General features: G+C 39.5%; 2 protein-coding genes and 1 long non-coding RNA gene across 5 annotated transcripts in view; 2 read left to right on the top strand and 1 right to left on the bottom strand.

Annotated features, from left to right (window-relative positions):
• Positions 1 to 5,098, bottom strand: part of LOC116669182 — a 114,674-nt gene extending 109,576 nt beyond the window's left edge. For both annotated transcript variants that reach the window (XR_004326533.1, XR_004326532.1), the window contains exon 1: positions 4,999 to 5,098. This is a non-coding gene — a long non-coding RNA (uncharacterized LOC116669182). The remainder of the gene's footprint in view (positions 1 to 4,998) is intronic.
• Positions 1,623 to 6,062, top strand: KRT10 (keratin 10). Of its 2 annotated transcripts, none has more exons than XM_032498109.1 (8): positions 1,623 to 2,246; positions 3,077 to 3,159; positions 3,514 to 3,670; positions 3,759 to 3,920; positions 4,012 to 4,137; positions 4,464 to 4,681; positions 5,045 to 5,338; positions 5,688 to 6,062. In XM_032498109.1, the coding sequence occupies exons 1-8, from the start codon at positions 1,641 to 1,643 to the stop codon at positions 5,692 to 5,694; spliced, it is 1,653 nt and encodes a 550-aa protein (XP_032354000.1). In that variant the 5' UTR covers positions 1,623 to 1,640; the 3' UTR covers positions 5,695 to 6,062. The 2 variants fall into 2 exon arrangements, with proteins under 2 accessions (XP_032354000.1, XP_032353999.1); XM_032498108.1 differs by having other exon boundaries at positions 5,045 to 5,358.
• A 7,425-nt stretch (positions 6,063 to 13,487) lies between these two features.
• On the top strand, positions 13,488 to 22,178 carry LOC102515949 (keratin, type I cytoskeletal 28). Its single transcript, XM_006186259.3, has 8 exons — positions 13,488 to 13,938; positions 14,643 to 14,725; positions 15,282 to 15,438; positions 16,342 to 16,503; positions 16,590 to 16,715; positions 20,121 to 20,338; positions 20,952 to 21,007; positions 21,282 to 22,178. The coding sequence occupies exons 1-8, from the start codon at positions 13,588 to 13,590 to the stop codon at positions 21,422 to 21,424; spliced, it is 1,296 nt and encodes a 431-aa protein (XP_006186321.2). The 5' UTR covers positions 13,488 to 13,587; the 3' UTR covers positions 21,425 to 22,178.
• Positions 22,179 to 25,203: the final 3,025 nt, after the last annotated feature.

Genomic DNA, 25,203 nt, shown 5'->3' with positions numbered 1-25,203 from the left:
TCTAGCTTGGAAACTTATGTTCACCTAATTTTTTTTTTAAATGGAGGTACTAGGGATTGAACCCAGGATCTTGCATGTACTCTACCACTGAGCTATATATACCTCATGCCCCCTTCCTAATTTTTGAAGTATCATTATCTAATCTGGTATATACTTTGCAAGCAAATTTTAACTCACTATAAAGTATATAACATACTTAATTCTCCCTTTTCTATCAGTCAAACTTAACGTAAACAAAGATCTGGGGGTTAGTTCTTCAAATCTTATGCTAAGAATTTCTGCACTATGGTCTTCACATAAGCCTTCATTAAGATAAATTTAAAAGTCAAAAAAATCCAGGTTCACTTCGTGATTTTAGACTTTTTTTTAATGTGAAAAAGTATAGCATGGAGACAGCCTAAATGTCCATCAACAGATGACTGGATAAAGAAGATGTGGTATATTTACACAATGGAATACTACTCAGCCATAAAAACCGACAACATAACGCCATCTGCAGCAACATGGAAGCTCCTGGAGACTGTCATTCTAAGTGAAGTAAGCCAAAAAGAGAAAGAAAAATACCATATGAGATCGATTATATGTGGAATCTAAAAAAAACCAAAACAAAAACAAACAAAGCATAAATACAAAACAGAAACAGACTCATAGACATAGAATACAAACTTGTGGTTGCCAAGGGGGCGGAGGGTGGGAAGGGATAGACGGGATTTCAAAATTGTAGAGTAGATAAACAAGATTATACTGTACAGCACAGGGAAATATACATAAGATCTTATGGTAGCTCACAGAGAAAAAAAGTGACAATGAATATATACATGTTCATGTATAACTGAAAAATTGTGCTCTACACTGGAATTTGACACAACATTGTAAAATGATTATAAATCAATAAAAAAATTTTTAAAAAAAGCATAGCACCATTAAATTAGAAGATTCCTAAATTATTACTCACTTCCAATTTCCTAGGCAAAATATCAATATATTTTAATTCTCCAAAAAAATTAAGATTCTCTACAAATATACACAGACACATTTCCTAAGTTGCATTTTTATAACTTCAACTGTTTAAATGTGGCAACTTTGAACACTATTAAATTGTTTAGCATATGTTTTTTATTTTCTTTTGGTGGCTTACAGCATAGTACACAATCCCTATTATGGAATGATTCTGGCTGACTTTATGCTAATTGTTGCTCCAATTAACTGAACTGTTTAAAACCTGAATTTGAAAAATCTTATTTTAACTATAACTCTGTAGGTAAAATTCTTTTTCCAAACTTTGCAAATGTTCTGTGCAAACTAAATTAATGCTGAGGAAAAACGGGATTTTAAGTTACTCAATATTCTTCAAAAGGTGAAAAAGCTTAATGAAACAACTGCTCGTCCGAACAACACCCATTTTAAATTTCAACACAGCAAACCTGTTTGTTCTTAAGGCAAATTCAAAACCGAACATATGGGGATTGGTGATTATTGAAGATTATTTATGCAATCATAAGCCAAAGATGCAAAATTGGCAAAAGGAAAACCAAGCAAGTAAGCAAAACTTGAACGCACGTGGGACACACCCTCTTTGGTATATAAAGGCTTGTCACTGTCCTTGGTAGCAGGCACTCCCTGGGCTAGACAGCATCACCATGTCTGTTAGATACAGCTCAAGCAAGCAGTACTCTTCCTCCCGCAGTGGAGGAGGGGGTGGGGGAGGAGGATCATCCCTCAGAATTTCCAGCAGCAAAGGCTCCCTTGGTGGAGGATTTAGCTCAGGGGGCTTCAGCGGTGGCTCCTTCAGCCGTGGGAGCTCTGGTGGAGGCTGCCTGGTGGGTTCATCAGGTGGCTATGGAGGGCTAGGAGGTTTCGGTGGAGGGAGCTTTGGTGGAGGCTATGGAAGCAGCAGCTTTGGTGGGGGCTATGGAGGGGGCAGCTTTGGTGGGGGCTACGGAGGGGGCGGCTTCGGAGGCGGCAGCTTCGGAGGAGGCAGCTTTGGAGGAGGCAGCTTTGGAGGAGGCTTTGGTGGTGGATTTGGAGGAGATGGTGGCCTTATCTCCGGAAATGAAAAAGTAACCATGCAGAATCTGAATGACCGCCTGGCTTCCTACTTGGACAAAGTTCGGGCTCTGGAAGAGTCAAACTATGAGCTAGAAGGCAAAATCAAGGACTGGTATGAAAAGCATGCCAACGTAGGCCAGCGGGAGCCTCGTGACTACAGCAAATACTACAAAATCATTGAGGATCTTAAAAATCAGGTAAGGGGTGTTTAAAAACTCCAATGTAAAGCCTCTTTTTTTATCCATGTAATTCAGATAGATGGACCTTAAATTAGCCACAATGTAGCTGTTAACTGTGTTTGACTATGTTACTTTCTTGCTTCTAAAAACAGTCCAGTCTCTTCAAAGGTAAATATTTATGATGGTATGATCATTGCAATCCTCTCATCCAACATGTATGTTGTTTGTCTCATGGGATGGGGGATTACTGAGAATTTTTTAGATTTTTAATGAGTATATAATGAATCCATAAATTAAGATACACTAGAACTTTTACAAATTATAGGGACTGAAAGAATTACTCAATGAATCAGAACAAAATATTATTCAGATTGATAACCAAAAACATACTCATTACCAACACTGCAAGAAACATGAATTCTCCAGTATGAAACCAGGATACTGCTTGCCTCTAGGGAATTTGTGGATTGCACCTACTGGGTACCAGCTTGCAGAGTATTCATTTAGAATATATATTTATAACAAGTTAGACCAAATACAGGTATGAGTCAGTCAAGTTTCCATGAAGTACATGGAAATCACACAGTATACAAGAGCAGGACACACATGCAGGAAGATGGCTATATAATTCCAGCTAGTTTTCAGAAAGGGATGATACAGAAATAGAAAAGTCTAAAAACTTCAAGAGAACAAATGACTCAAATCTGGGTATATGGGCAAGCCTGCAATTTTTCATATTTAAAATGTAAAATTCCCCAAGATTCAGCAACAGGACAACATAAAAATTTTGTTAATCTATGCCACTAAAAAGCCCTCTCTGTATCTGATTTCTTTGCCTCTCCCACCAGATCTTCGATCTAACAACTGACAATGCCAATATCCTGCTTCAGATCGACAATGCCAGGCTGGCAGCTGATGACTTCAGGATGAAGTAAGCTAAGTGAATGTGGTACAATACTGTCACAAGTGCATGAGTTGTTTTTAACAATGACTTTGGATGCCCCTAATAGCATTTACATGTTTCTGAATTCATTCAAAGTTAAATGGCCCTGGAGTTGTCTGAGACATTTTCTATCTCAATATTACCTTTTTGGCAATATTAAAAGAAGAAAATGTATTTTAAAGGAACTGCTAAGTTTCTCTGCATTTAACCACTATGAATTAGCATATGATAAGTGTTGCCAAGATATGAAGTCAACTCTTTATTTGGTTTTTAAACAGTCTCTGCTCAGAAACACCTCCCTGATACAAGTTATACCCAGGATTTATACCATGCTTGTTTCAGATACGAGAATGAGGTGACCCTGCGCCAGAGTGTGGAGGCTGATATCAATGGACTGCGCAGGGTGCTGGACGAGCTGACCTTGACCAAGAGTGACCTGGAGATGCAGATCGAGAGCCTGAACGAGGAGCTGGCCTACCTGAAGAAGAACCACGAGGAGGTAACACAAAAAGTTATAGTCCCCCTAGCCAAAAAAGGGCTCATGGTGGTCATTGTGAAGTCATTCAATGTTTCTGTTCCTCAAACAGGAAATGAAAGACCTTCAGAACGTGTCCACTGGTGATGTGAATGTAGAAATGAATGCTGCCCCAGGTGTTGATCTGACTGAACTTCTGAATAACATGAGAAGCCAGTATGAACAACTTGCTGAACAAAACCGCAAAGACGCCGAAGCCTGGTTCAATGAAAAGGTAATTCATCCTCCTTCACAGCAAAACCAATGGAGGTTTGGTTTATCGTTTCAGATTTTCCTCATTGTTTCCCCTCTTTTTAATATTCTAGAGCAGAGAACTGACTACAGAAATCAATAGTAACATTGAACAAGTGTCCAGCTACAAATCGGAGATTACTGAATTGAGACGCACTGTTCAAGGTCTGGAGATCGAGCTACAGTCCCAACTAGCCCTGGTACGTTAATAACGCTCTCGTGAAATGACTTCAACTTTACCATGCAAAGTTTCTGGCTCACGTAAAACCGGGCAATACCAGAGAAAATGCAGATTTGGGGTAAGAAAGAAGAAATAAAATTGGAGCTCTTTGCTAAATGGGAGAATGGCATTATTGACATTAATCTAAAAGTGCTGAAACTGAAATGTTGCCATTAAGCCAAAAATACAAATTCCGTTCATTTTCTTTATTCCTCTACATGGCTTACTAAATTATTAAACAAGCTTCACTGTACTCAGCTGAACAATGAGGTCGTTAAGCGACAATATATTCTCTCTTCTTTTCAGAAACAATCCCTGGAAGCCTCTTTGGCAGAGACAGAAGGTCGCTATTGTGTGCAGCTCTCACAAATTCAGTCCCAGATCACTGCTCTGGAAGAGCAGCTGCAACAGATTCGAGCTGAGACCGAGTGCCAGAATGCCGAGTACCAACAACTCCTGGATATTAAGATCCGACTGGAGAATGAAATTCAAACCTACCGCAGCCTGCTAGAAGGAGAGGGAGGGTAAATTACTTGTTTTTAAAATTATCCCAATTGCTTTTATTCGCTATTCCAAATGGCAAAGCTTTTCCAAAACCAAAGAACGTGTCAGAGGATGGGCGAAAGGGGAGAGAAAGGAGGAGGCAGAGGACACAGAAGGGAATATACAACCGTATCAGTTTCCCACGAACCTGACCAAGAATGATTCTTAGGGTTATGTGTATATAAAACTGCTTTAAAAGAATGGGTTTTAAAACAAGTACTCAAATACATTTGAGAAACACACTTCTCAAAACATGTTTTGCTTATTTCCTAAAGTAATAATATGGAAAGGGACCCACCGCTTTCCAACGTTAGCGTTAACCGAACGTGACCCTCACTCTGTAGTTCCGGCGGCGGCGGCTACGGCTACGGCGGCGGCCGCAGCGGCGGAAGTTCCGGCAGCTATGGAGGCAGTTCCGGCGGCGGCGGCAGCAGCTACGGCGGCGGAAGCTCCGGCGGCCACGGCGGCGGCTACGGCGGCGGAAGCTCCGGCGGCGGCGGCGGCTACGGCGGCGGAAGCTCCAGTGGCGGCGGCCAGAGCGGCAGTTCCGGTGGCGGCTACGGCGGCGGCAGCTCCAGCGGAGGCCACAAGTCCTCGTCTTCCGGGTCCGTTGGCGAGTCCTCATCTAAGGGACCAAGGTCAGCAGAAACTAGCTGGGGTAATCAGAATTAGTTTTAACTTTTTGCGATGGTTTTGTTGCTTTTTAAGCTCTAGAGCTATTTTAAAAATTAAAATCTTAGAATTCCCACTTGGCGGTTTTTAACCAAATATCGTCTTGACCCCGATCTTGAAGGGAAAATGGCAATGTCTAAAATGCTATAACTTAAACATTGCTCGGGTGTGGGTTTTTTTTTTTTTTTAAGCAACGTAAAGTTTAATTTTCTTTTTTTCAATTTAGTGTATTTTTCTTTTAGATATTTTGCTTGTTAATTAGTAAGGACCGCACAGATTGCGTAGTCTTAATTTGGTTTTTTGATTAACTTACAGATACTAACAAAGCCAGAGTGATCAAGACAATTATTGAGGAGGTGGCACCTGATGGTAGAGTCCTTTCGTCTGTGGTTGAATCAGAAACCAAGAAACACTACTATTAAGCCGCATCAAGAGGAAAGAGTCTCCCTTCGCACAGGCCATTAATGCACAGATGCATGAAAAACAAAATCTCCAAGAAAACACTTCTGTCTTAATGGTCTATGGAAATAGGTTCACTCCTTGAAAATAAGGTGTCTAAACGGTGTTTTGTGGTTTCTGTATTTCTTTTCACTTTACCAGAAAGTGTTCTTTAATGGAAAAAAAAAAAAAGAAAACTTTCTATTCTCATTTACTGGTAATTTCAATAAACTTTCTTACTGATGCAAACTATCCAATATGGTCAGAATTGTTTTTAATTTGAATTAGATAATATTTTTAACTTTAAAGATCAGTAAACTATAGCATTTGAAGATTGATTTATCCAGAAATTCTGAAGACAGAATGATTGTCATTATGATTTCTCTGAACCAGTTTTTAATCTTCTGGGTATGTTGGACCAATGGTAGTAATGTCAGTGAGGAAAAAGTCCCTGAATCCCCAGTCTTACTCTTCAAGACACAAAGTATGTAGAAAGCTCCCAGTTCTCTGGCTTTGAATTATTTCAGTCCTAGAAATTGTGAAAAATCTCAAATAATATCCCAAAGATAAAGTTAATTGGAAATTTCACATTTTCTGATTACTTGACTTCTCACATTTACCTGCCCTTATTTTCTTCCCATTACTATATTACTTCTGCCCAATTGCTATACAGCTTAAAAGAGAATCTTCCAACACTAGCCCAGTAAAATAATCACCCCAACAAAATTATTTGGCAAGTATCAGATGAACAGGAGAAGTACTGTCAAGACATAATAAGGTCAATCCAATCACATCCTTCAGCCAATAAGAACATAATTGACATTACCTCCTACTCTGCTAGGATATAGGGTAGCTAAGGTTGGAGTTATTCTGTGCCCCAAGACTACATTGTGTTCTCTGATAGGTTCCTGGATTACCTATGTCCACAAAATAGCAGACTTCTTCAGTATCCTTCTTGATTTGAGCTCCAGTTCTCTCCAGGACCTGAAAACTAGTCCCCAGGCCACTTGACTGGGACTCCTGGGTAAACCCTATCCTCTTGTACCCCAAACTGATGACTGAAACCCCATTTCAATGTGAATGGACTTCTCTATAGTGAAAACTCTGGGACCTACCTCGCACCAAATATTACCACGGTTCAGAGACTCAATGCTTTAGTTCACATGTCTTTTTATATGTATACCAGCCATCCTTTTAGGGGACCAGTCTGTTGAAGTCCCAACATGCCGCCTAGTAAAGCCCTGAAACATGTTACTGGGTAAGGACTCTTTGAGCTCCTACTGTGTATATACTGACTGCTATTCAAAAACATTCTTCTAAAATAGTTACTATCTAACAAAGTTAACCAAATCCCTGGGACCTAGAGTATTGTTCATAATCTGAGATGGCCATTCTCATTACTCTGAAGAAGTAAGTGTTTTCATATTCCATAACACTAATTTGAGACAAATAAATATGTTATTATGAAATAGTTAATGTATTCCAAGCCAGGGTCTCAGCTAGTCAGTTATTTTGAGGTGGGAAGCCCCATTAAAAAAAGACCCACAGGACCCCCAGGTAGGGCCACTACTCTCCTCCCAGCACTATCCAGTTCCCTGGCCCAGCGACTCTATCTCACTTTTTGCCTCTGAAAGGGCTTGCTTCTAGGAATGTGGAACTTACCCCTAAAATTCTATTGGTTCCCTGAGCTAACTCCTGATTGGTCCATTTCCCTCACTCCTGATTGGTCCATTTGTAGTACTTCATTTGCATGGAGTTCACTCCTGATTGGTTATTTCTCTTCCTCCTGATTGGTCCATTTTATACAAAGCTTGTTCCTAATTAGTCAACTTTTGTTATACCTTATTTGCATATGATGTTGCAAAGTGTAAACTGGCAGCCTATAAAAGCCTGTGTAAACCTACAGACGGGGTCCAGAGCTTGGAGTGTTAACTCTTCTGGGCCTGCTGGTGTAATAAATTTGAGTTCTCCAACTCCCTGAGTGCTGCTTGGTTTCTCACCTGGATCCAGGTCGCTGTCACAACTGAGCTGTAACACTGAGCTGTAACACATTTTTCTGCAACAATTTACCTGGTTGGGTGGTGACCAAAACCTTCATTCCTGAAAGGTCTGAATCATGATGGTCCTGTCTTCCCTTTTCAATCCTCTAGTATCTTTAAACATTTATATTACTCTCTGATAAAGTAACTAGTTTCTCTCTGATCAAGAACTACTTTCTTGATGGATGTTAACTAATCTGATTGTGATCATTATTTCTCAATATATGTATGTCAGGTCATCATGCTAGACACCTTAGACTTATACAGTGCTGTGTGTCAATTATATTTCAGTAAAACTGAGGGGGGAAAATACTTTCTTGACTGAACTCTGAAACTACAGTTTAATCAAGATAGTTTGTCTAAACAAGCAGTTTGATTTTAACAAGGACACTGGTATTCATAGTTTAAAAAATTACTAGCTGCACAGGTCACTATTTTTACTACGTAGACTTATCATATAGCTATTAATCATACATTCTCACAGATTCTAAGGTTGTTACAGAGTCCTGCTATTTAAGCAGGACAGCGTCCAACGAGACTAGCAGAGTCAATGTTGACTCTCAGGTGAAATCATACAAAACTGTAAAAGCCTGTTGCTCCAAAGATTTTGACTTGTGCCGCTGAAGACCTTAAAGCTTTGCACCCTGACCTTGATGTCCATTACAACTTGATATTTTGCTTCGGCGTGGAGAAGTAACTTTATTGTGGTCAGCTTTATAGGGGAAACAGCTTGAGTAAGTTTAACTAAATAAGGTTCATCCAGGATTTCCCATCTATCTTGTACATTGAGAGTGGGAGTTAGGGAAAGAGCTCATTTGTGGTTATAAGTGTGCATTTCAAAGTCAGTGATTCCTGGACTTCATATCTGGGCACAGGCATTTACAAATCATGTAACTTTTGGACAAGTTACTTGAACACTCCTAAGTTTCAGTGTTCTTATCTATACCACAGGGATAATAACGACTTTGTGTGAGATTACTGTGGGGATAAAATGAGTTAATACCTATACAGCCCTTAGAAAAATGCTTGCCACTGAGAAGATACTGAAGAAGAAGTATTTTGTTCATCTTCAAAGAAATACGCTACTGGCTAAATAACTTAGGTTCTCCAAAAATGGCCATGAGCATCACAGAAACTTTTTAGAATAGGTATGCATTAATGTGGTCCGCCAAGAGGCAGAGAACAAGGTCAAGTTGCTTTCCTAGAGTTACAAAACTGAATTCCAGTGTGTCACAAAGGATTGTGACTAATCTAGTCCAGTGAACCTGAGGTCCAATAAAATCTAGCAAGAGACTTGTGAAAGTTAAATGGGAAGGACCAGATGATTTCCCCAAAGATCTGAGATAGTTGACCATCCCTGATAGCTGCAACTGTGGTCGCCCTGATCATCATGCAAACTATCTAAGCTGTGTCCTCGGGTGGCAAAGAGAAAAAAGTCATCACAACAGAAATAAAACGAGTCTGGAAACTAGGGATGAAGGATTTTTTTTTTGAAGGATACTTTTTGATCCAGGTCATCCCACAGAAAAAGCCATGCCAAAAGAAGAAGGACTCTTTGAGTTGTTACATCACTCCTCAGTCCCTAGATTAAAACACAAACATCATCCACATCCTAACACAGAGCAAAAATGTCTTTCCAGCCTAATACCAGTTAGGAGAGGAAGGAATTGTTTTGAGTTGGTATAAACATAGGACATTACCACAGGGAAGAATTTGGGTAGTGTTCTGAAAATAGTTTTGTCCTTCAAGATTTTAACAAAGAAAAAAGATCACATACTTAAGCTTTTAATTAACCTTTTCTACACAGAATAAGTTATCTCGGAAGAAATTCCAGAAAAGCGTAAATAAATGGGTTCAAAGGTTAGCTGAACCATGACCAAGATATGGAAGAGGAACTCTCATTAAAAATTTCAATCTACAGAGCCTCCATAAGATTTCGTAAAGTTAGAAATCTGAAGGAAAGACTAGAAAAAGAATGGTACCAAAATGCATCTTGATAGATCAAACAAGTTGTTGTAAAGATAAAACCAGGTGGGGTGTTGCCAATAGGAATGTGAAAAGATACTCAGCCTCACGCATCATTAGGGAAATGCAAATCAAAACTACAGTGAGATGCCACTTCACATCCATTAGTATATAGCTACTATCAAAAAAACAAAGTAGCAATTGTTGGCAAGGATTTGGAGAAATTGGAACCCCTGTGCTCTGTTAGTGGAAATGTAAAATGGTGTAGCTGCTGCAGAAAGCAGTATGATGGCGCCTTAAAAAATTAAAAACAGATTTACCACATGACCCAGCAATTCTACTTCTGGGTATGTAGCTAAAAGAACTGAAATCAGGGTCTTGAAGAGATATTTGTCCATGGCAGGTTCAAATCAGCATTATTCACAATAAGAGCTTAGAAGGCATCTATTTTCTTCCCCACTCTACCCTCCCCACCGCCCACACACACACAAGTACAGTGCCAGGTGTATAGTAGGCACTCATTAAATATTTCCTGAATAAACAAAACAAACAAACAAAAAGAATGAATGGCATAGGCTGATAGGCTACATAACTGTGATCAAAAGTTTCATTTTGCTATTAACTAGATGTTCGGAAAAGAATTTGGTAAGAAGTATGTTTGTTTTTCCTTAAAGACTGTTGCATTGTTTGAGTTTTACTTTTCTACCTGACTTAAAGATAATTATGTATATTAAAAGGAACCACACTGAATCACAAGGGTTGTTCTAGCCTGATTCACCCAGTCTGATGCTGTGTATCCTTGAACAGTCCTTTTCTTCAGTTTCCTTGTCTTTAAACCAGAGGAAGGAAACCTCTCTGCCTAATTCCCAGATTCATTATAAGGTTCAAATAAGATAATATACAAGAAATCCCTTTGGAAGCTGTAGAACTTGATATAAACATGAGGAAATTTTGTCTTTATATTCATCATGCTCTGGACTTTGAAAAGATCAATGTTGAAATTGCTTCTTATCAGGGTTTTAATAATTTCCAGCTGAGGGCATGTGAGACCCAGGCTGAAGTGGAGGTTCAGCCTCGAACAACATCCATTTGCAGGTGAGGGCTGCCTCCTGGTGGAAATAGAAGGGCAGGGGCAGGTGTAGTTATGTGGGGTTGCCAGGGGTGATGCTGCCTGAATAGGAGGAACCACTTACATAAACTTAACGCGTTTAAAAAGAAATCTTTTTTTTTTTGTCACAAGACGTTCCTTCGGAAATATTTTCTTTACATATGCAGGATGTAGGTCTGTTACATCAATTACTTGTCTAGTTATTGTTATTTATAGTTAATTATTAGATATTGAAGAGAGTCACAATTCTCTATATTTTTAAATATTCTAATTCTTCTATATATCAATTTCAATAATTCAATAACTTAAAAGATAATTTTCCAATCCTCACAGCATTTTAAGACTATGGATGGCAATACATAAAGTAGGTACACATTTGATGTGTAAGTTCATGACGCCAGACTCTCAACATCACCTTGAACCTATGCGCTATCTTCACCTGGCAAGTGCCTGATGAGTCTGAGCAAATTGTTTGTTTCTGGGGTTCAATTGAAAAGATATTTTTTATATCATTACACTTAATGTGCCCTTCTCCGGAATTGGCCTAGCAACTTTTTCTACCTGAAACTGATCACTCATCCCCTATCTCCATCCCCATGTCCCCTTCCACCTCCCTCCCCATCCTTTCCCCAATTCCACTACAATGTATGTAACAGACAGACTTCAAGGCTGAATCCATATTCTCTTGCTCCTCAAGACCACATCCAGTTTACGTCATTTCATTCTTAAGCTAAAACTCTTCTTTTGAGGCTAATGCCATCCAACTGCCCCTCACCACACCCTCCCATCATCCAAGGACTTTGGCACCTGGCTCATAGTCCGTTCTCTCCCATCTCCTGCCATCACGGGAGACTTCATGGCTATGTAGATGGTCCATTGAACATTCCAGCTAATAACCTTCCTACTCCAATGACTTTTGGGTCAGTCGATGTCTCAAGATCTGGGGTTATATCTAATTTTTCCCCCTAAGGGAGGCACTGAGGGTTGAACTCAGGACTTTGTGCATGCCAAGCATGCAGTCTATCCCTGAGCTATACCTCCCACCCATGTATCTACTTTAAAATTCTAAACTCTGGCTTCTACTGTCCAACTTTAACCCACCGTCATTCATCTCTGTCAATCTCCTGCTCCATGTCCTCATAAAGATGCCCAATGATTCAACTTCTGTCTTTCTTCACTGTATCTGTCCCTCTGGTCTTACTTCCTTCTTTATATATGATCGTATGGTCAATCACCTCAAGTGTTTTCTGAAGAGCACCAAACTCCCTCACTACTTTTTCCTTCTTCTGAACTTGTCTTCAGATCTCAAATGCACATCAGCCTGAGCGTCATCTTCCTGCTTCCTAGACCAGGATAACTTCCAAAAATGCATGTGAATGTCATTACAAATGACAGCTGGGCCCTCAACTCTTCCTGACAATCCCTTCACTCATTGCTTGTCAGGTATTTTCCCAGTTCCATGTACTTATTCTAAACGTTCACACCTCCTATCTTCAGATGAGGTATTCCACTAATCCCTAAAACTCAGCTGGACTAAACTCAGTCTCTTTCTCCTTCTATATTCCCTATCTTAGTTAATATCATGGAATTCCCAGCATCTGAAATCAATTACCTAAGAGTCATCTCCAATTCGCCCTTTCTCCTTATTCTCCAAATTCAATCAGTGACCATATCCTCTTCGACTTCTTTCCGTCCCACTGCCTTCATCCTTCCCACGTGGACCACTGTCCTAACCTTGTAGTTGGCCTTCCTTTTTTATTTAAACCTGCTTATGTTGCCTTCTGCTTTCCACTTAGGATTCATTCCAAACTCCTTGGTACAGAAGGTGAAACAAGACCTAGCCCCTGTCTGGTCCTGACCATACTTTTCTCAAAAATTGTAACCATATATTTTTCACCTCTGCATTTTTAGCATCGGGTCTCTATTTTTGCATTCAGCATTGAACACCAAACATAGTAGGTATACATGTTAAATAAAGGAATCAGTCAATATTTATGTTATTGTTCAAGATAATGAACAGATGTCCTAATCATGGTAAGACCAGAGAAGGTACCAGGATAATATACTTTTTAAAATAACACAGTGTTTTGCTATGGTGAGATAAAATATGTATTTCTGTAGTTAATGGTTCTTTGGTAATTAAGACCCTACCACAGCTGATGGTACCCTATCACAATCTTACTTAACTTTTAAAACTTTATAATAACCTGTGCCAGATAATGATCCCTGGGGCCTAGATGAAAGTAAAGGATTACTCATCCAAAATTAGAAGTTAAAATAATGAACTTAATATAGAATGAACCCTATTATATTTATGATAACAAATATCCTGAAGCAACAGCCAAAGATGTTAGGCATTAATTTACCCCCCCCCCAATCACCTAATTATACATAATTTCATGCTAATCTGAATGATGCCTTTTTTTCTTTTGGCACGCATTCACTCAAATAGAAACACCCCGATAATTGTGTATAAAAGCCCAAAGAAGCCATCAGCACACAACATTCTGTTCTCCTTTGAAGTTCCAGCTATCCACAGACAAGGCGAACATTTCTCACACTACTATGTCTCTCCGATTTTCTAGTGGGTCCAGGCATATTTGCTTGCGGTCTGGAACTAGATCTACCAGACCACCCAATGGAGGCATAGGCTTTGTAGATAGCAATGCATATAGCAGCTCGGGTGCCAGAAGTGGATTTTCCTGTGCTTTGGGAGGGGGCTTGGGCAGCGTTCCTGCTGGGAACTATGCTGGTGGTGCCCTTGGAAGTGCTGCTTGTGCTGGCTTTGCTTGGAAGTGAAGGGGGACTCCTCTCTGGGAATGAGAAGGTGACCATGCAGAATCTTAATGACCGCTTGGCATCCTACCTGGATAACGTGCACGCTCTGGAGGAGGCAAATGCTGACCTAGAGAGAAAAATCAAGGGTTGGTATGAAAAATATGGCCCTGGATCTTGCCGTGGACTTGATCATGACTACAGCAGATATCACCTAACAATCGAAGATCTTAAGAATAAGGTGAGAAGTCACACATTTGGAACTACTCAAAGTATTTAAAACTAAGAACTACCTAGCAGAAGACATAAAAGTACAACAGGAAATGCTTCATAACTGTTATCTGTAATTTATGTTGTGGTTTTTTTTGTTGTTGTTGAAGCATTGTCGATTTACAACATTGTGTTAGTTTCTGGTATACAGCATAGTGATTCTGATATATATTTTTTTCATAATATTTTTCATTATAGATTATTACAAGATACTGAATATGGTTCCCTGTGCTGTACAGTAGGACCTTGTTGTTTAACCATTCTATGTATGGCAGTTAGTATCTGCAAATCCCAAATTCCCAATTTATCCCTCCCCTCCACATTGCATTTATTATTTATTTTGAAACATAATTCTTCTAATTAGCTAAAATTAGGCACTTTGATCCATGAATTTCAATGTAGCTTAAATGTCATTAGTTACATTATTGTTGATTTTTGAAATATATTCATTGTATTCATAATAACAAAGTATTATATTCTAAAAGTTATGTTAGAAGAAATAAAACCTTACCTGTAATTTTTAAACATTAAATTTGAAACATGTTGGTTATTACCTAAGGAAGTGAAATTTTTATGCCAAAGTTTAATTGTGCAGCATTAAAACACTTTTTGTTTCCTGAAATCATAGGTTATAAGAGCAAACTTAATTGTGTTTTCCCTCCCGATTTCTTCTAGATTATCTCTTCCACTACTGCAAATGCTAATGTCATTCTGCAGATTGACAACGCCAGACTGGCTGCTGACGATTTCCGGCTAAAGTAAGACATAAAAAATAATCACGCCTAGACAGGTTTCCGATCTACTTAATGTGTTGAATAAAATTTCAATTTCACCCCAAGCAGAATAAGCTATAACCTAAAAGATGAAAGAAAATACCGCATTACAATACTACAGGACAATATGACACAAAGCATGTTATAATATTACAGTCAGCTAGACTCACAATTTATACATATTTATTACATTCTTAGGATAAAATATCATTGTATTTCTGTGCCTGCATGAACTAGTGCCAAGCATAAATGTTTGTGAAATATTTGTCGATTAGGTAAAAATATTAAGATAAAATTCTAAAACGGTCTATTTCTATCTAGTTGGGATACGCTAGTGGAAATTGTGTGATTGAATCACTGCTGATTACCCTGCATAGAATTGGGTGATAAGATGGAAGAGGGCTTTTTCTGCCTTTTTTTGTTTACAAAATGTAGAGCTCTAATTCAATTTCTAGCTTTCAGTTAAAAGCAATTGAGGCTTTATTTTTCCATTTCTTGAGCCAATCTAATTTGTGCTGAAATTCACTGCATGCCTTCCAAGGTATGAAAATGAGCTCGCCCTCCACCAAAACACAGAGGCCGACATCAATGGGCTAAGGCGAGTCCTGGACGAACTGACGCTCTGCAGGACTGACCAGGAGCTGCACTATGAATCCCTGAGTGAAGAGATGACCTATCTCAAGAAGAACCATGAAGAGGTAGGGGAAGCTTTCGCTCTAGTCAAATCACAACTCTGTATATTTTAAATACTTGGAGGGGGCATTAAATTACAATAGCAATTCACGCTCATTATAGTTCAAACAATGCCAAAGCATCTAAAGAAAGAATTCCACGTCTCCCACTCTGCCCTTCTAATTGCATCCCCCAAGGTAATAAATGTTCAATTGATCTGCATCCTTCCATTTGAAGGCTGATGTCATAGTCTATCCTTTTGAAAATAATACATTACTTTTGCACATTACTTTCACATTAACACAACCATCTCCCCACTGGATTATTTCTTTCATTCATACAGGCCTATCTTGAGATCAGTCTTCTCACAGAAGACGTCTCTGACTAGGAAAAGATGTCAATTGTTTCTCTACTTAATTAGCCTGGGTTTATCTTAATGTTGAACCCTACACAGTAATAAACCATTATTTGACTCGTAATACCAGGCAACTTCAACCCCCTAAAAAAATTATTATCCCAAAAGGAACTGCAAAATTCTGCAAAACCATGGATGTGAAATTGTCAGAAAACAACCCGTGACGGGAAGTGCCCCACCATTGGTTAGAAATGGCCAAAATGCCAAATCTACTTGCCCCAAGTGAGAAAATTATGGAAAGGGGAGGAGAAGAAAAATTAGAAGGGAAAAATTAAAAATAAAAGAGAAACGGGGAGAGGGAAGTCACAGAGCAGAGGGCTGGAATGCACTGCAGAGAGGGTGACGCAGAGAAGAAAACGTCCGGGAAGAGAAGGAATAGTAACCACAGCAGCCCAGCCAGGGCAGGGTCAGGTCCACAGCAGGATTCTTCATCTCCCTTACAGAGACACTAACCAAAAACACTTTGAGATAGAAAGATGCGCCGCCCTTAGGTCCCCCTGGCGTTTCCCCGCAGGAGATGAAGGCTCTGCAGTGCGCGGCCGGAGGCAACGTGAATGTGGAGATGAACGCGGCGCCAGGCGTGGACCTCACGCTTCTGCTGAACAACATGAGAGCCGAGTACGAAGGCCTGGCCGAGCAGAACCGCAGGGATGCGGAGGCCTGGTTCAACGAAAAGGTGAGCGCCGCCCAGCCAGCCCAGGCCGGTACCGCTAACTCAGGCGGGGGCAGCTCCGTCTAGCCCCTGGGCGCTCGGTCTTGCAGAGCGCCACCCTGCAGCAGCAGATCTCCGACGACGAGGGCGCGGCCACCTCGGCCAAGAGCGAGCTGACCGAAATGAAGCGTACTCTGCAGACCCTGGACATCGAGCTGCAGTCCCTCCTGGCGACGGTAAGAGCACAGATCAGCGAGTCCACAAAGTCTAGCTGAAACCCTTCCCTTCCTCCCTGTTACATCTTGACCCACAAATACTTAACAGAGACAGGACAGACAGACCCTGAGATGCTCAGAGACAGGGCATTTCTTCCTCCCTGAGGTCACGGAGGATTTCCCTCCCGCCCGCGCTCAGTGCCTACTTAATGAACTAGTTCCTTCCTTCAAGTGGTCCATCTCTGGACGCAGAGCAAGCAGCAGGGATATTGATACCTTTGAAAACCAAGTGGCAGGTTTACATCAGGCAGCCAGACAAGACAGAGCTGGTGTCACCAGCATCACCTAATATTGATGAAGTCCAATTAAAGGCAACACTGTGCTTTCCATCAGGCAGAGAAAAGGAGGATACACATCTGATTCCATGTGAGGACTATCAGCTTCTTCTGCCCTGCTGTGTCCAGGAGAAAGGTCCCATCCTGACATGCCTCCAAAACCCTGGGCATTTAGCCCATCTCTTGGCACCTCCTTCTGAGGTGGAGGTGACATGGAGATAACCCAGGAAAACCAGCTTCCCTTTTGGGGTGTGAGCTGATAGCACCCAAAAGGCTAGATTTGGAGAATTATGGCACCCACATAGCCCAAGGGCTCCCTGTCCTCATCAGAAGCTTCATGCTCCCTGAGGACATCAGGTTGTAACATGAAGAAAAGAGCCACTATTATACAAATGAGTTCAGGGAACAGAGAAGGAGAAGATGACTCAAAACAATAGGGAGACTAATTTGATTTACCCACCCTAAAAAGGCGTGGTGCTTTCTTACCATATGTTATTTTTTTCCTTGTATATATAAATGTATGTGTATATATATATATATAAAATTGAAGTATAGTCAGTTTACAATGTTGTGTCAATTTCTGGTGTACAGCATCATGCTTCAGTCATACGTGAACATACATAGATTCGTTTTCATATTCTTTTTCACCATAAGTTACTACAAGACATTGAATATGGTTCCCCATATGTTATTTAGATTGGAGACTTGTTTTTACCATGGACTAACCCCAACTGAACCAGCATTTCCCTCTCCTCCTTATTCTCATCACCGCTGCTGGCTGGTACCCCAGATGCTCCTCCTTGTCACTTTGGGCTCCCAGAACCCTCCTCTCTTCCCCACTGGCTTCTTTCCTGCAACTAGAACCCTGAGGACCTGTTCCTGCCACCCTGCCCCTGAGCACAAACCCTCCTTCTCATTCCTGAGCTGTGTTGATAGAAAAAAATTCCTGAGTTCCCAGAACAGAATTTTAAGTATTTTCACAGAGAAGCAGTGATGTTAGAAAGCAGTTAGATTCTGTGCAGTCAGTAGCCCTAGAGTTTGGGCTCATGAGACAATCCACCAAAAAAGCCTATTTTAACTTACAACATAACTGAATTATAGACTAATGATGGCATAGAACCTAACTTCCATTTCTGAGATTCTTTTGTCATAAGAGGAATTCTACAGTTTAGAGCACAAATCATGGGTCAGCTGGGAATTATCTAAATATATAAATGCTTCATGTGCTTCCTGTAATATACAAACTTCCAAGTTCATCCTGACCTTCCTTGTCTATAAGCCAACTTTTAGAGCAGAAGGCTGTAAGATAGAGATGCCATGGTCCCCTCTGATTTAGGAGAGCGTGAGCAACCTTGAAAAGGAATATCATATGAGAACACTTTATCAGGGAAATTGAAGTAGCTGACACTTGCCACTTGTTGCCTCAGCCTCCCCATTACCGTTCTGACCATCTTCCACGTCTTTGCCCTGGACAGCCCAGCACTACAGGTAGCACTACTACCCAGTAATACACCTGTCAGCCTGTTTATCTAAGGCTGTGGTTCTTAGCTCCATTTGACCCAGTGTCTGCCTGTTATAATGAATATTTTATACCTCCTTCTTTATAATCCTAAAAATGAAGTCAATAGATAATATATTTAGCAACACACCAAAAAAATGTTTTTAAAACCAGTGTGGAGGGTAAAGCTGAGTGGTAAAGTGCATGCGTAGCATGCACGAGGTCCTGGGTTCAATCCCCAGTACCTCCATTAAATATATACATATAAATAAATAAACCTAATTACCTCCCCCCCAAAAAAAAATTTTTTTAAAAAAAAGTATAATGTCATAAAAAGGCATTAACTGCAATAAAAAAGAAAAATAAAAGTATTTTAAAATAAAATATATTTACTATGTAAACACTGGGGCCCATCTACCCTAGAACATGTAATGAAAGAGAGAAAGGCTTACCCCTGCCTTTAATCAATAGTTTTATTTTAAACAACGTAAGATTGGGAATCAGTCCACATAAGAAGAAAAAGAAAATGAAAGACTAGAAGCAGGTGGACACTCAGATAAGAATGAACATCAAGAGAAGTAATAACCACCCAGATGGGATACGACAGAGGAAAGAGGAAAATGACTTTAATTGAAGTAGGGATCACACGACCAGACAAATTACAGACTATGGAAGTAGAAATAAGGAGGCAGAAGAGTCACAAGAGTAGTGTTGAGATAATGGCCTGTCTTGTGTTATTGAAATACATCTCTTGTCTTGCAGTCCCACCCACCCAGTGAATGTTAGGCCATTCATTCAACCTCAAGTGCCTAACAAAAGGTCTTTGATGACAGAAAACCCAGGACAGATTAAAAAAAAAAAAAACAGCAAGGGAATGGGAAAGGATAAATTGGGAGTTCAAGATTTGCAGATACTAACCACTATATATAAAATAGATAAACAACAAGTTTCTTCTGTATAGCACAGGGAACCCTATTCAATATCTTGTAGTAACCTATAATGAAAAAGCATATGAAAACAAATATATGTATGTATATGTGTGACTGAAACACTATGCTGTACACCAGAAATTGACACAACATTGGAAACTGACTACACTTCAATTAAAGGGAAAAAAGAGAAGGAAACAGCAGCACAAAAGGCCTTGGAACTCTGGTGGGGTAGCTCTCTGGGGACAGTAGCAGAATAAGATTGCAGAAACAATGGGCAACTCAAAAATAAGTATGCAATTTTAAAATATAAGATTTCCAATACTGATTTCTTCTGGTGCTACCTGCCAAAAGGTGTTTTCCTATGTTGGTTGGCCATAATATGAAATACTGGCTAAATTCCATGAATGTCCATTAGAACAGTCACAAGTCCTGTGGGAAAAGGGTCATGTATCTGGTGCCAGGTCAGCCAGTCGGTCTGCCCCCCACACCCAGTAAATCCCAGTCAGTTCCCGTTTCTGTCCATCTCCTGTTTAATAGTTATAAACCCTCAAATTTCCAAAACTCACCGAGGGAGCAAGTCTGCCATTTGCTGAGAAACACACTAGTGGATAGAGCCCTCAAAGTCCTTCCTCGCTTCCTTTGACATCTTACATGTCCTCAGAAACACTCCCTGGAGTGCTCCTTGACCGAGACCGAGAACAACTACTGCGCGCAGCTGGCCCAGATCCAGGCGCAGATCGGAGCCTTGGAGGAGCAGCTGCACCAGGTCAGAACTGAGACCGAGGGCCAGAAACTAGAGTACGAGCAGCTCCTTGACATCAAGGCCCACTTGGAAAAAGAAATTGAGACCTACTGCCGCCTGATCGATGGAGACGGAAAGTAAGTAACATCCTCTGAAAATACAGTTTTTACCTATTTGAGGCACAACCGTATACTGTCATTCCCCTGCGATGCCTCCAAGCCCTCCTTTTTCATTCTCACTGCAGAAGAGCACAGCCACCTATTGCTCTGCTGTCATCTCTTCTGAATTTCATACATCACAGCCTCTTCTTCATCTGCCTTGGGCGGCCCCAGGCATCCCTGCAGAAGCCCCCATTTCTTGTCCGTGTTACTCATTGTAGGTTTTATGATTCTCCCCACCCCACCCCCCAGGCTTTACCCATCTTTCGGTTCATTCCTAATATCAGTGCTGTCCCTGAAATAAGCATATTCTGTACAAACCTCTCGGATCGATACATAAAATATATTTTTTCCTTAAGTTTTAAGTTCTTGGGTTTAAAAAAAAACAAATGGAAACAAGTTCTTTTAATATCCTTTCTTTTGAACATATCTAATTACTTTCAACTCTAAAACAAAAATTTTAATATTTTTCTCTGTGGAAAATGAAAATCTGTTTTGGGTATAAAACATTCATCTGTCAATTCATTGAATATTTATGAAGTGATAAACAAAACAAAAAAAAAACTCATTTATTTTGTACTATTTCTAACAGCTCATGCTCCAAATCAAAGGGCTTTGGATCAGGAAGCTCAGGAAATTCATCTAAAGGTAATAAAATCTAGATCTCTCTCTAATGCAGCAAATACTTTTATATTAATGGCAATCATACACTACACTTTTAGTAATTTTAACTAAAGTGCTCTGAACGTGAAGTATTCTTTTGAGGGGATAAAACTATCGCAAATTATTATTGTAAACCTATCCTTAACTTCCTCACCAAAATGTACATAATATACTATATTACAACCAGCAGTGGAATTCTCTGTCGTGTAATCTTTTAGACATGTCATGTGTCATGTGTTCACATACGTTTTATTTCTAGAGTTATCCAGAACCACACTGGTAAAGACGGTGGTTGAAGAGATAGATCAACGTGGCAAAGTTCTTTCGTCGAGGGTTCAGTCCATAGAAGAAAAGACATCCAAAATGACCAATGGCAAGATAGAACAGAGGGCTCCTTTCTAACTGTTATTTTTGAGAAAAGGATCATTTGGGGAAAGAGCATGCAAAACTGCTTTCTTCTAAATATCAAGGAGATAATAAAAACACTTTCTACTCTTAGAGATAAGTTACTTACCTGTTTTCTTAGTTACCTTTTATAGGAAGTTGGGTGTTTGTTTTCAAATAAATAAGAAAAGGTGATATGGACATATCCATTTATTCATGACTAATCATTATTTGAGGTTTTTCCTGTGTCTAATTCATAGGGAGACATTTATGGAATATATTTTAAATGACTTTTGCTCTAGTTTTTTAAAAATAGTCAATACCACGTGGCATTTAAATATTAAACATTCACTAGGCAGAATCTTTAAATCTCACCATTTTTGCCTGAGCAAATAATCTGGAAAATTTTAGAAAAATCTCCTGTGATTGAAAGTTCCACCGCTAGATGGCACGTTCCTGGTGTTTCACCTATGAGTTTATCTCAAACTCTTCTGGAGATTTGGATACTGTTCAGGATAGCTATTCATTCCAGAGAATCAGAATCATCTCTAGAAAGAGCCATAGCAATGATCCTCATTCCAATTACCTTTTTTCTAGATCAGAGGTTGGCAAACTTTTTTGTAAAGGCTCAGATGGTAAATATTTTAGGCTCTAAGTTCTCTACTTCAACTACTATTCAACTCAGCCATTGCAGCAGAAAGCAACCATAAACTATAGATAAGCCTAAGAGCCTGACTACGTTCCAATAAAGTCTTATTTATGGACATTGAAATTTGAATGGCAAATACTTTCAATGTGTCATGAAACATTACTCTTCTTTTGGTTTTTTTCCAATCATTTAAACATGTATTTAAAAACCATTCTTAGCTCATAGGCTGTACAAAAACAGGTAGCAGACCAGATGAACTCGTCAACAGCTGTTCTAGAACTTAAAGTCTCATGAGGTTGATGAACATGTCTCTGACTTTCTGGATCAAAATGTTTGGTAAAGATTCCCATCAAATATGAAATTCCCTAAAAGAAGAACGGCTGTCATACATCTCTAATATGAGAACTGGTTCTAACAGGATGCTCCAGTGAGGGCAGCAAGTCTGCCAAACAACCCACCAGTTACATGGGAGTTCAAAGAAGGGGCGAAGGATGGGCTATGTACAAAACCTTGAGCCAAAGTCATAAAATGAAGCGAATACTAGAAATTCATGGGGAAATGATTTCCCAGCTGTACAACGTATGAAGCCAGCTGGGACAGGGGTGGTTGACAGTGGAGACAACCATGTGATTAGAGGGTTGGAACTTTCAGCTTCACCTCCTACCCTCCATCTTCTGAGAGGGGAAAAGTGCTGGAGGCTGAGTTTAACCACCAATGGCCAATGATTTAATCAATCATGCCTATGTCATGAAGCCTCCATTAAAACCCAAAAGAAAGGGGTTTGGAGAGCTTCCAGGTTGGTGAACACACGGAGGTTTGGGGAGAATGGCGCACCTGGAGGGGGCACGGAAGTTCCCACCCTTTCCTCATACATCTCTTCCACCTAGCTGTTCCTGAGTTATATCCTTTTATAATAAATCAGTAATTTACTAAGTAAAACACTTCTCTTGTGAGCCACTCTAGCAAATTAATCAAACCCAAAGAGGGGTTCATGGGAGCCTCCAGTCGATAGCCTATGGGTCAGAAACACAAGTGACAACCTGGACTTGACACTGAGGTCTGAACTGGGGTAGGTGGAGCAGGCTTGTAGGAGTGAACTCTTTACCTGTGGAATCCAGAGTTATCTCAAGGCAGACAGTGTCAGAACTGAGCGATAGAGAATTGCCTGGTGTTGGGGGGGGAAATCTATACAATGGAATTTGAATCAGAACTGTACGTGGCACAACCCACTGGTTGACAATGGAGACAGTGTAGTAAAGAGAGCTTAGTAATGAATTTAAAAGGACACTTAGAGGTAAGGGAAGGTATAGCTCAGTGGTAGAGTGCTTGCTTAGCATGCATGAGGTCCTAGGTTTGATCCTCAGTACCTCCTCTAGAAATAAATAAATAAATCTAATTATCTATCCCACTAAAAATTAGTGGAATTTTTTTAAAAAGGACATTTAGTGAAAATGAATATATGTATATTTATGTATGACTGAAGCATTGTACTGTACACCAGAAATTGACACAACATTGCAAACTGACTATACCTCAATTTTAAAAAATTAAAATTAAATTTAAAAAAGGACATTTAGGGTAATTTATCCAGCATCAGAGTATTTTATGCTGGAAGGGCATTTTAAAGTATTTAGTCTTAACTACTACATATAAAATAGATAAACAACAAGGTCCTACTGTAGAGCTCAGGGAACTACATATTCAATATCTTATAAGAGCCTATAAGGGAAAAGAAATGTGAGAAGAAATATATACGTGTATAACTGAATCACTATGCTGTACACTAGAAATTAACACAACATTGGAAACCAACTATACTTCAATAAAACAAATAAAGTTTTTTAAAAAGAAGCAAAAAAAAAATCCAAAGTATCTAGCCTTATTTAACTACTATACATGGCTTCTGCACAGCAAAGGAAACCATAAGCAAAACAAAACAACAAACTATGGAATGGGAGAAAATTTTTGCAAAAGATGAAACCGACAAAGGCTTGACCTCCAGAATGTATAAGCAGCTCACACACCTTAATAAGAAAAAAACAAACAATCCCATCCAAAAATGAGCAGAAGACCTAAACAAGCAATTCTCCAAGGAAGACATACAAATGATCAATAGGTACATGGAAAAATGCTCAATATCACTAATTATCAGAGAAATGCAAATCAAAACTATACATGGAAATATTATAGTTCCTGTTTTTTTAAATTGGATTCTGTACCAACTTTGTAAATTTTACAGTTAAACCTCTGATGTACATTTGAGCGGTCTGGGGTTGTCGTTATTTTTAAATTACTTTACTTCTTATCAAATAATGAATGCACTTTGTTTCAAAAGTCAAATTGTACTAAAAGTCAAAACAAAGAATAGTAGTCTTTTGTTCCCTACCTTCTTGTACCACAAGCCCCGCTTTCTATGGGAAACCACTTAAAACTCTTTGAGCTCCTTCTTATCGTCTTCATCTCTATATTTTTAAATAATCTGCTTTTGCCAATGTTTCTTGATTTATCTATTTTAGACATTATGTATTAGCCTCTTCACAGGAAATTGATAGTTTAAGCTTTTACCACCTTCCTCCTCTTCCTAATACAGCTATAAATTAGATGTGGTTAAATTAAAGTTCAGCATTGAAATAGTGCTCGTTGTGTCAGTGGTATTGTGGTTTTTTGGACAATTTTTTGTTCTTCATACAAACAATATTTTTCTAATTTTTCACTAACCTGGATCTATGTATCTTAATCTCACATGCTTCTTTCTTACATGACCAAAATCATCAATCATTTTCGTCTACCCCTTGAAGACCTCACTCTTAGAATCCTCCAACCTCCTACTGAATAATGGACTATTTGGCTTTTAGACCTGCTACCCAGCTATCATCAGGGACATTGGTTCAATGCACCTTGTAGTGGAACCCCAGTCCCTGGATCTTAACTTTTCCCTTTTCTTGTTCATTTTTCCCTCTTGTGCCTTCCTGACAGAATGTGCAAGGGAGGTACTTTTTGAGAACTCTTCTGTCCAGAAACATTTCTATTCCATCCTCGCTCATGATTAATTGCCAGAATAGAGAATTTTAGGTCAAACATCATTTTCAGTTCAAATTTTGAAGGTATTCTTTACTGGAATCGTGGCTTCCAGGTCTGTTGAGAAGCC

Source organism: Camelus ferus, chromosome 16 (assembly GCF_009834535.1).
Source record: "Camelus ferus isolate YT-003-E chromosome 16, BCGSAC_Cfer_1.0, whole genome shotgun sequence".
NCBI lineage: Eukaryota > Metazoa > Chordata > Mammalia > Artiodactyla > Camelidae > Camelus > Camelus ferus.
The sequence above is the reverse complement of the archived record's forward strand: the minus strand, read 5'-3'. Positions and strand labels throughout refer to the sequence as shown.

Bases quoted from the DNA above. Each gene is read 5' to 3' on its own strand.
- KRT10 (XM_032498108.1), top strand. From the start codon at position 1,641: ATGTCTGTTAGATACAGCTCAAGCAAGCAGTACTCTTCCTCCCGCAGT. The intron at 2,247-3,076 runs GTAAGGGGTGTT...CTCTCCCACCAG, and splicing joins TTGAGGATCTTAAAAATCAG to ATCTTCGATCTAACAACTGA. The intron at 5,359-5,687 runs GTAATCAGAATT...ATTAACTTACAG, and splicing joins GTCAGCAGAAACTAGCTGGG to ATACTAACAAAGCCAGAGTG.
- LOC102515949 (XM_006186259.3), top strand. From the start codon at position 13,588: ATGCATATAGCAGCTCGGGTGCCAGAAGTGGATTTTCCTGTGCTTTGG. The intron at 15,439-16,341 runs GTAGGGGAAGCT...GTTTCCCCGCAG, and splicing joins TCAAGAAGAACCATGAAGAG to GAGATGAAGGCTCTGCAGTG. The intron at 20,339-20,951 runs GTAAGTAACATC...TATTTCTAACAG, and splicing joins CTGATCGATGGAGACGGAAA to CTCATGCTCCAAATCAAAGG.